Source organism: Belonocnema kinseyi, chromosome 7 (genome assembly GCF_010883055.1).
Source record: "Belonocnema kinseyi isolate 2016_QV_RU_SX_M_011 chromosome 7, B_treatae_v1, whole genome shotgun sequence".
Lineage (NCBI taxonomy): Eukaryota > Metazoa > Arthropoda > Insecta > Hymenoptera > Cynipidae > Belonocnema > Belonocnema kinseyi.
In genome coordinates, this window is record NC_046663.1 from 91,693,593 (window position 1) to 91,707,724 (window position 14,132).

A 14,132-nucleotide genomic window follows, 5' to 3' on the forward strand; every position below is an offset into this window, starting at 1 on the left:
AAATTTTTTTTAATTTGTTTGAATTTTGATTAAATTCACCTTGAATTTTCATGAAATTCATCGAATTCTTCTCGTTTACCTTAAATTCCTTTAAATTCATTCCCATTTTACGGAAATCAACGGCATTTTTTTTATTAAATTTTTTTCCAGTTCACTTTAATATAACTCGAATTGTTTTATATCCTATGAGCATGCCAAAAGTACCCTTTGGTCCCTTTATTTTATCACATAGGGCAGGGGTCTCCACAATCCACAGGTGTATCGTGATCCAGGATCGCTCGGGCTTTTTCAAGATCTACCAATTTTTTTCAACGAGAAACTAAGAGGATATTTATGACCCTTTTGAATAAAAATCCCAGGTGGAAGGGCTCGGAGAACCCTTTTTCTGGTATAACTTGACAGAGCTTGAAATACACAGTATTTTATTTAAAGTATTTAAACTAAGAACGGCCGATAAATGTTCACAAATAAATGTTTCCGAGATTAACAATACTAAATAATTTAAAAAATACTAATAATAATAAAAATAAGTGGCCAACAATAAATTCAAGTCGTTCAAAATTTAAGTTTTTTTTCAAATCGAGAATCTATAAATAAAATTATTTCAGAACAAAATTTTTTTAATTATAAACCTTTAAATTTTAATTTTTCGAAAACAATTTTTAAATAAAAAGTAATTTTTAATTTTTAATAGAAAAGTTTTGAAAAACGCTATCGCAACCGAAAGGAAAAAATTCTTTTCATTGGTATTAACAGAAAGAAAAAATTGTAAATTTTTTGTTATCTATTAATTGTAATAATATCATCAATTATTTAAGTCCATTTAACAATTTGTAAACTTTTAATAGTTAAAAATTTGTGATCATGGATTTTAAAATTATGTTTTTAATATCAGGTAGTAGAAACTCAAGGAGACGGGAATTTATTACTACTTTTTAATTTAATTTGAAAATTAAATTTCACATTATTTATAAACAAAGCAATTTTTAGGGAATTTAAATTGTGAGTAAAAAATTACAATTGCATTGAATATTTTATTTAACAATATTAAAGTTGCAAAAACTAAACATTCATTATTTTATTTTATAATTCTCAATTTTAGCGTGAAGTTTTGAATAGAAATGAGGGTCTCAAGTTTAAGGGTTCCCAGCGGCAAAAAGTAAGGTAAAGGGTTTCGACAGTTCTGGGTCAAAACTGAGTAGATCCGACCTATTGGTCTAGGATCGCTAGTAGATACAGGATCTATCTTTGGAGACCCCTGCCATAGGGGCTGTGGGGGCTGAAATCTGTAAATTTGAGAGAATAAATATAATCTAAATATCAGATTTGATTTCAATCACAGATAAACTGCGGAAGAAGAACTTGGCTGAGATAGAAAATGCAAAAAAATTGAGCAACTTGAAGCAGATGAGTGTTGAGAAAAGAATAAGATCGATGGCATTGTGATTGCGAAATCTATTAGGAGACAATTTTCAAAAGAATTATTTATGATATAAATATTAGATTTATGAAATTATTGAAAACCTTAACTTTATTGATTTTTTTTCAGGAGAACAACAATATTTCCGGTTACTCAAATCCCGAATTGGACATGATCAGTAAAGACATTGCTGAATTAGCGCGTGAAAGACACACAATGGAGCAAGACATTGCACAAAAAGAAGCGGACATCAAGATAAAGAATGGAGAAATAAAAAGTCTCCAAAGTGAACTTGACACATTAGCTGCCACTTTAAGGCAACTAGAAAACCAAAAGGGCGAGGCGCAAAAAAGATTAAACGATTTAAAGGTTCAGGTAAAGTATACAGATTTAACTGATTTTTTCAGCTTGCTTGCCACACGTGCAGCGAGGCTTTTGCAAAGCAGATACATAAAATAATGTGCTATCAATGTTCTGCATGATTGCAAGAAGGATAGCCCATTTTAAGGTTGTTTTAGTTGATTATCCTTGATTACAGGTTTTCTTTTATTTAAACCTGATTTAGTTCAATTTTTATTTTATCCCATTTTCTTTTTATTACTTCTTTTTGTTATCTTCGTTTTGTTTGTTATGTTTGGTTTGTAGAGGGCTGAGGTAGATAGAGAGTTGAGTGATATCGAGATCGAGATACGGGAGGAACAACAAAAGGTACATGAAAATTCACGATTATTGAATAATTGAATACAAGTTTCTCTCCTCTGTTATTCGTACTCTAGGAGTGGCTATGCTAATGCAATTACCGCTTCATGCGCATGAGAGATTAAATAAATCATGAATGCAGAATGTGGCATCGTTTTAGATTTGAATTTTCAGGATGTCCGGCGATCTTGAAAACCTTGAAAATCTGGAATTCTTCTTGAATTCTTGTTTAACCTTGAAATCCTGGAAAAATATCCTTGAATTTTTCAGGAGGACCTTGAATTAAATTTCTTATTTCAAGATATTGTTTTTCTTTTCATCATTACACAATAAATAAAGAGATTTCTAGGCATTTTTGTAGACATTGCCAATTATTTTATAAATTAAAATTAAATGACTTTAATATTGTGAATAATGCTATGAGTACTTAGTTTTATCTCCGCTAATTTAGAATGTTAAAGTAAACATTTTTTCGTGATATTAACATACAAATTATAAAAATTATTATTAAAAAATGTCGATGTTAATTCAATTTCATAATTAGAATGAGCCATGGCCATATAACGGATTTTTCAAAATATTTCAAAGATTTAAAAATATTTCAAAGGATTTTTAACATTTCACAAAGATTTCAAAGATTTGAAAAATTGTTTTAAAGATTTTATAATATTTCGAAGTATTGAAAAGATTCCAAATAATTTTGTGATTTAAAAAATTAAAAAGATTGAAGAAAAATTGCACAAATATTTCAAAAGATTTCACAAAACTCCCAAATATTTCGAGTATTGCATAAAGATTGCAAGGATTTCAAGGATTTAAAAGAGACATGTGCACCAGATTTCAAAGATTCGACAAAGATTTTGAACACTTACAAAGATTTTAAAGATTCCTAAGATTTCAAAAGATTGTATGCAGATTAAAAATATTTTAAATGTCGCAAATTATACAAAATATTTCACAAATATTTACAAGATTTCATAAAAATTTCATAAAGATTTTAAAAAGGTTACATTACATCAAACGAATACAAAAGATTTCACAAATATTTCAAAAATAATAAACTATTTTAAAAGTTTTCAACAAATTTGAGAAGATTTCAAAATATTTTAAATGAGCAAAAATTAAAGAACAAATATTAAAGAAACATTTCGCAAATATTTCACAGATATCCAAATTTCTTAAAATTTCACAGATTTCAGATTTCAAGAATTTTAAAGATTTCAGATATTTTGCCAAAAGTAAAAAGATTCTAAAATATTTCAAGAATTCACAAGGATTTCACAAAGATTTCAGAGATTTAAAATATGACTTATGTTCGCAAAAAATTAAGAATTTGTTTATTTATACTTCTTGGCTTGGAAAACCTTGAAAGACCTTGAATTTCGTTCTTAAGAATCGCTGGACACCCTGATTTTTCAAGATACAGAATTTTGTTGACGTTTCGCAATGGAAACCGCCCACTTTTTCGATATGACGTCACACCTGGAAAATATAAATGAGAATAAGAATTTCTTGAAATTCTTGAAAAAATTTAATCAGTGATATTATTTTACAAGCATCTAAATTTTAGGCACAGACTTTACACTCTTTCCTCTATTTTTATCTTTTTCGTTTTTTTTTTATAATTCCTCTTTTTCCCCTGCTTTCAATAAAATACCCCTTTTTTCGTTTTTCCACTTAAATGCGAGTTGAATCAATAAAACCCAATAAGAAAATCCAACTATCTTTCGATCAAAGTTAATTCTTTTTAATTGAAGAGTCCACTATTTTTCGTTCGGAATTCACCACTTTTACTTAAAAATTCCACTATTTAGTTGATGTTTAAACTATTATGTTGGAATTTCTATTTATTTTTTTTTTTATCTGAAAATTAATTTTGAAGATTGAATTATTTAATTGAAAATTCGTTTTTGTTCTTTTTTTTAAAATGAATATCTTTTTTTTTTATGAAAGTATAATTATTCTACTTTTGATTAAAAATTGATCGCCTTTACAATTCAATTTCTAAATTTCTTATTGAAAATTCATGTTTTTTTATTGATAATTCAACTAGTTCGCTGAGCTTTGAACTACTTTGTTAAAAAATTAATTTTATTAGTTGAAGAATCATCTTTATTGGCTTGAAGATTCGACTATTTGGTTCAAATGGAGTTGTCTGTGATTGAAATTAATTCTTTTTGTTCAAAACTTCGATTATCTGGTTGCAAATTCGTCTTTGAAGGTTGAATATTCAAGTCACGAAGGAATAATAAGGAGACCTAACTCCGTTCCCCCACTTGGCAATAGAAACATTACCGTAAGTGATACGCACATTACAGGAAGATCTTAGATTTGAGTGCGCAGGTGCGCAGTTGTCCTCTTCCTAAACATGGAAAAGTTTGCGAGTGAGAAAGTTTGTCAAATTGACGTAAGTTGAGAGGTTCTGTTTGTTTGTTTTGATACAAGTGTCAGAAAAATGTGTTCTGAGCCATGAGGTGTCAAGTTCCGGGTTGTGGACGAAGTTACACGCCGAAGAAGGCAAATACACTTCGTTTTTTTAAAGTCTTCACTGTAAGTACAATAAACCTCTAATATATTTTATTGTTTTACCTGTCATTTAATTTTAATAGAAATGATTTAGAAAATTAACCTTTATTTTTTTATCTTATTTTTCTCTAACTTACGTCAATTTGACAAACTTTCTCACTCGCACACTTTTCCATGTATAGGAAGATGACAACTGCGCACCTGCGCACTCAAATCTAAGATCTTCCTGTAATGTGCGAATCACTTACGGTAATGTTTCTATTTGCCAGTTTCAGATGGCTTCCCACTGGCAGTTGGGTCTCCTTATTATTCCTTCGTGATTCAAGTATTTGCTTCAAAAATACGCTTCTTTTGCTCGAAAGTTTAACTATTCGTTTGTATAGCTAAATGTTTGGTCTCTAATTAATTAATTAATTAATTTGTTTGTTTGTTAAAAAATAAACTACTTGATTTGATAATTATCTTTCTTGGTTAAAACTTCATCTTTCTTAGTTGAAAATTATTTTTTTCGGGTTTAAAAGTAAACTTTTTTCTATAACATTCATCAGTTGAGTTTAAAAACTGTAGCGTTTTATATTTTTTTCTAAAACCAGGTTTTCGAAGTACCAATTTTAAAAGTTCTACGGCGACTCTTTCTTAACCTAAATGCAACTCTTGCGATAAATTGGACCCTTTATTAATTAATTAATTAATTAATTAATTAATCTTTTCGGGGTTAAAAGTAAACTTTTATCTATAACATTCACCTGTTGAGCTTAAAAACTGTAGCGTTTTATATTTTTTTCTAAAACCAGGTTTTCGAAGTACCAATTTTAAAAGTGCTACGGCGACTCTTTTTTTAACCTAAATGCAACTCTTGCGATAAATTGGACCCTTTCCTTCCGAAACGTCACAATGAATGAGTTACAGTTATACAGTGCAATACAATAAACAATACGACAAATAATACAATAAAATTAACCATTTGAATTTCAATATTGCAGACTTTATTCATCAACAGTGTAATTAATTTTTCTTTTCTAAAAATAACTTAGCAGCGTACTTAATTTTAAATAAATATAATCCAAGTCACGAATGGTTTGTTAAGTGTTTTTTTAAAGATAAATTAATAATTAAATAGGTGGATAAATTGCGACAACAGGCAGAAGAGCAGGAAACTGTCTTGCGTTCTCAAGAAGAAGAATTAAACCTAAAACGACAGGAACTGGAGGGCTTAAAACAGGAAGAGCAGCAATTGGAATCGCAGCAAACGAAAAGCAGGGACCACTTAAATGAATTAACAAAAAAATTGCAGGAGAAGCAAATCCAAATTAGCCAAGCTAAATTAAAAATTACTCATCTGGAGGAACAGCAAAGGCAAATGAGCGATGCAATCGCCCTTTATGATTCCGCCCTTGCAGCTGGGGATGTGAATATAGTTTCGGATACTAGTCTACATTATAAACCTGAAATTGAGGACTTGATAGAGTCAGTATTTCTATTATTAATGGCAATTTTTTACTTTCTTTATTCTCTCTTTCTAATATTTTTATTTAATTTCTCTACAGAGAAGAAAGACGAAAGTCTGCACAAATAAATGGCGTAAATAATGAAGAGGATGCGTTCTCAAATACAAATGGCAATGCGGAAGCTTTTGGCGCAGATCCTTTCGCGTCTAACAAGGCTAAAGATTCCTTTGAATTTGCAGATCCATTCACCGGAAGTGCTTTTCCATCTGATGGAGCGAATGTAAGAATGTTTTTAACTTTTTTTTTTCAGTGATTCACATCAATAGAACAGGGTTGTTACAGGTCAGGGAATTTATAACTAGTCAGAAAAAGTCATTTTTTATGTGTTGAATTCAACTGTTTTTGGTTTAAAATTAAAGCTTTTTTATTGAAATATCAACTGTTACATTTTTCATGTTTGATTACAAACCTATCTTCTTCAGTTGAAAATTCATCTATTTTAGTAGAAATTGCATTCGTTTCGTTTGAGAATTCAGTTAAAAACAATTTTTTTTTTATTAATTTAACTATTTTTTGGAAATGTATATTTTTTTATTGGAAATTAATTAATCTGGATTTAACTGAATTTAATTTAACTATTCCATGTTTGATCGCAAATGTAGCTTCTTCAGTAGAAAATATATCTGTTTCGGTAAAAATTGCATTTGGTTTGGTTCAAAATTATTACTTTTTGTTGAAATTTTAAATATTCCATTTTTGTCAAAAATGTATCTTTTTAATTTAAATTTAATCTATTTGGTTAAAAATTTATTTTATTTTGTTGAAAATCCATTTTTTTTACTAAATATTTACCCATTCTATTTCCATTTAAACATTTATCTCGTTTAGGTGAAAATTCAACTATTTTGTTGAAAATTCATTTCTTTTATTATAAATGTAACTATTTTGTTGAAAAATCGGGTTTTTTTTATTGATAAATCATTTGTCTAATATTTTAACTATTCTAATTTTGCTGGTATATTGATAATTTTTAATTGAAAATTCATCTATTTTGTCTAAAATTTGTCTTTTTTTACTAGAAATTTCATCTTTTGGGTTAAAAATTTAACAATTTTCTGGAAAGTTTGAAATAGATCTTCTTTAATTGAAAAGTCAATTGTTTTGGTAGACATTTTATATTTTTTGAGTTTAAAATTCAACTTTCGTGTTAAACATTCATATTTTCGGGTTAAAAACTCAAATTTTTCAAAAAATTCATCTCTTTGGCTTAAAAATTGAACATTTGAGATAAGATTTTTTTCTTCATTGACTAAAAATCTTTCTTGGTTGAAAATTCGTATTTTTTTTAATTCGTCTATTTTTGTTGAAATTTTTTTTCAGTTTAATTGAACTGCTATTGATTGAAGATTAAAATATTTTTGGGTGGAAATATCAACTCTTAGTTGAAAACTAAATCTTTTATCTGAAAATATCATTATTTCTTTGTTGTTCAAAATATTTATTTTTATTTTGAAAACTCAAAATGTACGTATTATACGTGTGTATTCCTTAAGTTAAGGGAATCTTACAATTTTATAGACAAAAATCTTTCCAACTTTAATTTTAACCATTTTTTAAATAATTATTGTAATTGTTACGCTTGGAATGCATAATCCGAAAATCTTTTACTTTCACCATTTTCACTTTAGATTTAAAATTTTTAAGCGTACATTTTAATTCAAAGAGTTTTTAAATGCAGTTTTAAAGACATAAAATTAAAAATAGAAGCTTTGAAAATTAAAGATTTTTGTTGAAAAACATGCTTAATTGATCAACTGTGTATATAAATTAATTAATGCTTTTTGAAACTGAATTGTACTTTAAGATTTAAAAGGTGAATATATATATATATATATATATATATATAATAATTAGAGGCTTTTATTAAATTAAAAAAATTATTTTAGTCTATAAGAATTCATTTTTAAACAATTCAAGTTGAAAATTTTTAATTAAGAATAAGAACAATTTTATTAATTTTTATAAATATGTGACTGTTCATTTAAGATCAGTGATTATAAATCAAATATTCAAAACTAAACAAAAGAACTAAAGTTTAAACGTTACAAATTTAAATGGTTCTATTTTGAACATTTTAATTTGTAAGTCAAATTGTTGAATTTTCGTGTATAAATAACAATTGAACATCGATTGTTCTGAGCAAAAATTCTAGTAAGTTGAAGAGATATTTAGATTAGATTTTGCCAGATTTCAAACAAAAAATTTAGAAGTTTTTTAAGAATTTGGAATTATTCAGAAGAATAAACAGCACTTCCTAGGAAAATTGGGATTGATTTTTTATTTTTAAAAAATTAATTTTAAGCGAATATTTTATTTGGCAGGATTTAAAAAAATATGTATTGGGAAAAATTTGAAATATTTAAAAAATGTTTAGAAGTCCTGAAAAAATAAAAAATTTTAAATTGGAAAAAATGTAAAAAAAACTATTTAATGTTTTAATATTTTAAAATAAAATTTCGCAGCATTTGAAGGATTTCTAAACTGTTTAAAATAAAAATAATTTAACTTTTAATTTACGAAGTGATTAGATTAAGATTTATTGAGTCTTGGTTGCTACAGAGAAGTTTTACACCTACTTCAGCCTTAATGTACGAAGTGTTTAGTTTAGAAAAAATGTAATCGTTCAATTTTTAATGTTTCGAGCTTAAAATTTCTTAAGATGATATAATTTTGACAATTTTAAAATTCATTGATTGATATTTTAATTTAGAGTAGTGAAAATCATAACGTGGATTTATATTTTTGGAACTGAATCTGAATCTTTGAATTCTGTTATTTATAAAATTTTAAAACTTTTTATTTCACAGTTTAACTGTATTTAATTTTAAAATTTTGAGTTGAAAGGAGTTAGTAGCTTCCATTTTATTCGTGTAAATTATTGAGCATTTGAATAAAAAAATTGTAATAAAAAATGTAAAGAAAATTTTAAAGTTTAAAATTCAAGAGTTTCAATTTGAAACCTTTTAATTTCAGGTCAGTTTTTGTATACTTCTTATAGAAAAAAATGTTGGCTTTAGAATTTCATTTTTATTCTCATTTCAATTATATTGACCGTGAACATTGTTTGTAAACCGGGAAAACCCGGGAATTTTTTTCTTTGATTAAAACGGCCACCCTGATTTTGTAGCAACCCTGATTTTGACGTGTTTTTTCTACTTTTATTTACTTATTTATGTTCATGTATTCTTCTCAGAGTGGTTTCGGAAATGATTCCTTCGCGTCATTTGATCATCCCGGTGCTACAAAACAAGATCCTTTCGATCCGTTTGGTGACAAAGGAGCTGCCAGAAAACCAGTGGGCGTAAGTCGTGTTAAAAATGCATTTATATCTTAATTATAAAATCAAGTCTTTTTTAGACTGGCAAAATAGTTGTTGGTGCAGTGATTAATTGCCATTCCAATTTTATATTTAACAATAAGTGTCTCGATTTTCAGATATCTAAGGATCCCTTTGGAGATGATCCCTTTGCAAATCTTCATGCGCCCACGCGGCCTGAAAGCCCTAGTCCAGCTCTTCCGCCTAAAAAAGCGAAGCAACCGCCTCCAAGGCCAGCGCCTCCACGTCCTTCTTCAGGGCCTGCAGGACCTACCGGACCTCTGCGAGCAGCTCCTGCTCCTCCAGTTCCGTCACCAACGCCCGATTTATTTGCAAACCCAGTCTCTGATCCCTTTGCTGCTCAACAACCAGTAATGGATAATAACAATGGAAACAGCTTTGGAACTGGATTCGCTGATTTCGCCAACTTTGATCCCAAGGTAAGGATACTAACATAAGTTTACAATCTATGTCGCATACAATTTATGATTTTGTGATTCACAAGATGTTTTATTTGTATATTTGGTCAAGTGTCTATTAATCCCACCAATCGTGTCCTTTTTCCTCTCACAACCAAATTCTTTATTCCAAAATCATCAAAATGAATAGCTAATAATTTTTATTTAATGATGCTTGAGAATATTATTTTCCTTGTGTTTATTTATTATATTATTTGTTATTACATCATCGTTCTGTTGAAACGTTGGAAACTATTTTGATTTTATTTTGTGCACTGCATGTAAATATACTGCATTTTATTCGAGCGTTCAGGCGCCTGTATTTATTTTTTTTTTTAAATTAGTTTTCCAACGTTTCGAGGGATTATAGATTATATTTTGTTCTAGATAACTTACTCATCCTTTATTTTACATTTAGGTAGAAGCCGTTCGATTTTCAGTTTTTCCACTGATTTGACTCCTGGAGCATGCAGCCAACACGATTAATTTCTTTAGTGTACTTGGTATATTTGTGCAGTTTTTTGTTGTTGTTCACTGTTGTGATTTCCTAAAATGCTGTGATTTAATAGAGTGATAAAATTATAAAAGGACCTTCATTGTCTAATGGCATTCTGGGAATTGTTAAGGGTTGTTCCAAAGATACAAGTCAAAGTGTTAATTTTATTGAAGAATCAGTAAAATAAACATAATTAGTTCTAAGATTTTGAATTCAAAGGCTTTAAAATCTATTGGCTTTGAATGGCATGACCTTTAATTTTTTTATCAAATTTGAAGGCTTTGAAATTCATATCCTTAACTTAATAGCAATTTTAATTTTTAGATTTTAAAGGCTTCAAAAGTGCAGTCTCGTTTAATTTCAAAAGCTTCAAGTCAGATGCTTGGAAAATAAGAAGCTTCTGGATTTCACAAGATATAAGAATAAAAAATAAAAGTTTCAAGGCGAGCTTATACATTCGGAGGCTTTTAAATTTTATTACATTCAAATTCTAAAACTTGGAACTAGCCAACTTAAACTCGAAGACTTTTTTTTATTGATTTCAACTACCAAAGTTTCAATTAAAAAAAAAGAAAGAAAATAGAGACGTTAAACTCGAAAAACTAAAATTTCTAGTTTCAATTTTGATTTTTTTAAATTGAAAGCATTTAAAGTCGGGACTTTTCAAAATTCTATTATTTGTGAATTCAAACGTTGTAAATTGGCTGCTTTTGAATTTAACGGCTTTAAAATATCGGTATTTTTAAATATAAAGATAACAATTTGCATACTTTAAAATTGAAATTGTTTCTAAATTTTCAGAATATAATAAAACCGTTCCGTTATAAAAATCGCACGCTATCAAAATTTGTTTAATTGGAAGTCTTAGAATTAGAAGTTTCTAAAATTATAAATTTGTTAAAATTTCATATTGATATTTGTTAGAATCTCATAGTTTTTAAAGCCTCGTGTCTTTATTTTAGGAAACAAACACTCGTTAAATGTCTAGAAACAAAAAACAGTATAAAAACCGAGGAATTTCCTTTCGTCATTTATTACAAATTCTCTAAAACGGGGAGTCTACCCTACCTAGAAAACCTAGAATTGTCAGGGAATTTTCATATGTCTGGAAAAACCGGGAAATATCAGGGATTTTTTTTAAGTCGGGGAATTTTTTCGAAAACTTACTTAATTTGTTTAAGTTGCAATCTAAATTTGAATAACAATGATTCTTCATTCGTAAAAGTAGCTGTATATTATTATATTTAAGTTTCTGGTTCAAAATTCGTTCTTTAATGGTATAAAATTAATCTTCTTGTTTGAAAAATCATCTTTTTGCTTAAAAATTCAACAGTTTGTTCGCAATTTTTTATGTCTATTTGCCGTTGAGGATTCATCTTTTTTGGAATACAAATTTGATTACTTGGTTGAAAGTTAAATTCTTTCATTAAAAATTAATTTTTTGTTTGAAGATTCATCATTTGAATTCAAAATTCATCTTTCTGGTTGAAAATTCGTTTTTTTTGCCGACAATTTTTATTACTGAAAATTTAACTATTCCGGTTAACTATACCTGGAAAAATCTGAGATTATCTGGAAAAACCTGAAATTGTCAGATAATTTTTTCCCAAGATTTGAAAAGACACCTTGTATAAAAAAAAATAAAAAAAATAAAATAAAACTGAGGAACAACCCTGGCAGTAATATTAGGTGTGTATGCATTGCAGCATATTTCAGAGGCAGTCCTGAGGGCCAGATGATAACGAGCGGTCTTTGCCGTGTTTTTCTTAACTTTTCAGTAAACCAAAAAACTGACTCGTGACAAAAACTGCTTCAGCCGGAACCAGTTCCCAGCCGATTGGGGCCACAGAGACTGAGCAGGACACGGACATCATCGACTCCCAAACTGCCAGATTTTACGGAAGACCCGTTCAAGGACTACCGCTATGAAGATCCTTTCAACATAGATCCCTTCGCCGACGACACCAGCGACTCAAATGCAAACAAAACCACCATCAGCAACACCAGTAAACTCGATGCATTCGGTTTCGATGAAAATTCATTCTCCTCCAAGGACACATTTGTCAGGGCCTTTGATTCGGATTTCTCGAAAACGTTGCCCTCGCCAAAAACGAAGAGCGACAGAAACACATCGAAATTCGAGGCTGATTTTGGAAAGGCCTTTTCTGACTCAAATCGGAACGATTTTACATTCACGACAGGACGATCGAAACCAACGAAACTGAGCAACATTGATGAAACATTCGCAACCAAAAACGAGACAAAATCGGCGAAAAAGTCGAATCTTTCATTCAGAGATAAATTAGTCCTTGGCGCTAGTGAGAAGAAGAATAAAAATGCTAATAATAAATCTTGGAATGGGAACAGTAGAGCTCTAAATCCGACGGAAGAAGAGCAAATCGCCTGGGCTGAACAGCAGAGCATTATTGCCGAAGAGGAGAGACGCAGAATGAAAGCGCGGGAAGATGCTGAGCTGCAAATGGCTTTGGAGAGGAGCAAAATTGAAGCTGTAAAATCGAAGAAAAGTTAAGTCCAGAGAAGTTGAACTTTAACGGCAGACTCTATGTACATTATCACCCAAAAACAAAGAGAAAATACAAGAGGTATTTTTACACGGACGCAAGTTTTGGGAACTGCACTTATTAATTTCGTCGCTTTAAAGAGTTGAAAAGTGCAAGCTCAGTTGATCTAGTTTTAAGAGTAACGAAATATACTCAATACGACTCTACACAATAGAGTGCACATGCCATGTAAAAGTATGATCGATCAACGATTCTAGTTTAGGACTAAAGCAACAAATTGACAGATTTTGTATTTCTTTTTTCGTTTTCTATTCTTTATCTGAAGTTTTGATGAATGAAGCTAATCATTGGGATATGTGTGTGTGTCTGGAATTTGGAGTTTGGAGGCTTGAAGATTCGTTGACAAGGGACGCTTTCGAGATTGGAGAAAATTTTTATATTTCAACGCTTTAAGTTTAATTTCAGAAAATTTTAGCTTCGAAATTCCACAAGTTCTTAAGGAATCACTCAAGTTTATGGAACAGTATCCAAGTGTTTTCTTTTCTCTCTTTTTTTTTTGTTTGTTTTTGTTTTTAAAAGACCGAGCGCAACTTAAAAAGTAAGGTTTCCACGAACGATAAAGTATTACAAAGTTCGTGTTTCTAGAAGACATAGCGACTCGCGAGTCTATAAAGATTAACGGAAAGTTTTGGTGGCAGTTGTTCAGTGGATGGACAATAATGTTGGGCGAGCCAACCTGACGAATCCCAGTATCATTGAGAAGTGAAAAATGATTGATTAAAATAATGGTTAGATGTGTAAGATTGATGATAAATATAAATTGATAAAGTTAAAGTAATTATTAAGACCACCTATACATATTGTATAGCGATTAATCGTACGTGATCGACGGATCAGCTTGTTCTTGATAACGTCGCAACTGTTGAACTTGGATCACCGTGTGTCTGTTGTCTAATATTTTGGCATGGCAAGTTCCTGTTTGCCAACACCAGTATTTATCTCGACGCGCCCTGGAGCCACCTAATTATCATTTTTGCCTTTCTAACGCTAAAAGTTATAAATATATACATATAAATATTATTATATTATAAAAAGTGTATTAATAGAAAAATAGCGAGTCATTAACTTGAAGATCATATCCAGGCAGTGGATATCCTGTCTGGCTCATATCGCACAAGTTTTTGTGA

At 29.5% G+C, this 14,132-nt stretch overlaps 1 protein-coding gene across 5 annotated transcripts in view; it reads left to right on the top strand.

Moving 5' to 3' along the window:
• LOC117177537 (epidermal growth factor receptor substrate 15-like 1) overlaps positions 1-13,728 on the top strand; it is a 37,690-nt gene extending 23,962 nt beyond the window's left edge. For 2 of the 5 annotated variants that reach the window (XM_033368318.1, XM_033368320.1), the window contains 7 exons: positions 1,550-1,795; positions 2,066-2,128; positions 5,766-6,112; positions 6,193-6,373; positions 9,347-9,454; positions 9,589-9,909; positions 12,240-13,728. In XM_033368318.1, coding sequence (XP_033224209.1) covers positions 1,550-1,795; positions 2,066-2,128; positions 5,766-6,112; positions 6,193-6,373; positions 9,347-9,454; positions 9,589-9,909; positions 12,240-12,953 — 1,980 coding nt within the window. In that variant the 3' untranslated portion in view covers positions 12,954-13,728. Of the gene's footprint in view, positions 1-1,549; positions 1,796-2,065; positions 2,129-5,765; positions 6,113-6,192; positions 6,374-9,346; positions 9,455-9,588; positions 9,910-10,345; positions 10,882-12,201 lie in introns of those variants that run through there. The other 3 variants (XM_033368322.1, XM_033368321.1, XM_033368319.1) reach the window with 3 other exon arrangements.
• The last annotated feature ends 404 nt before the right edge of the window (positions 13,729-14,132 follow it).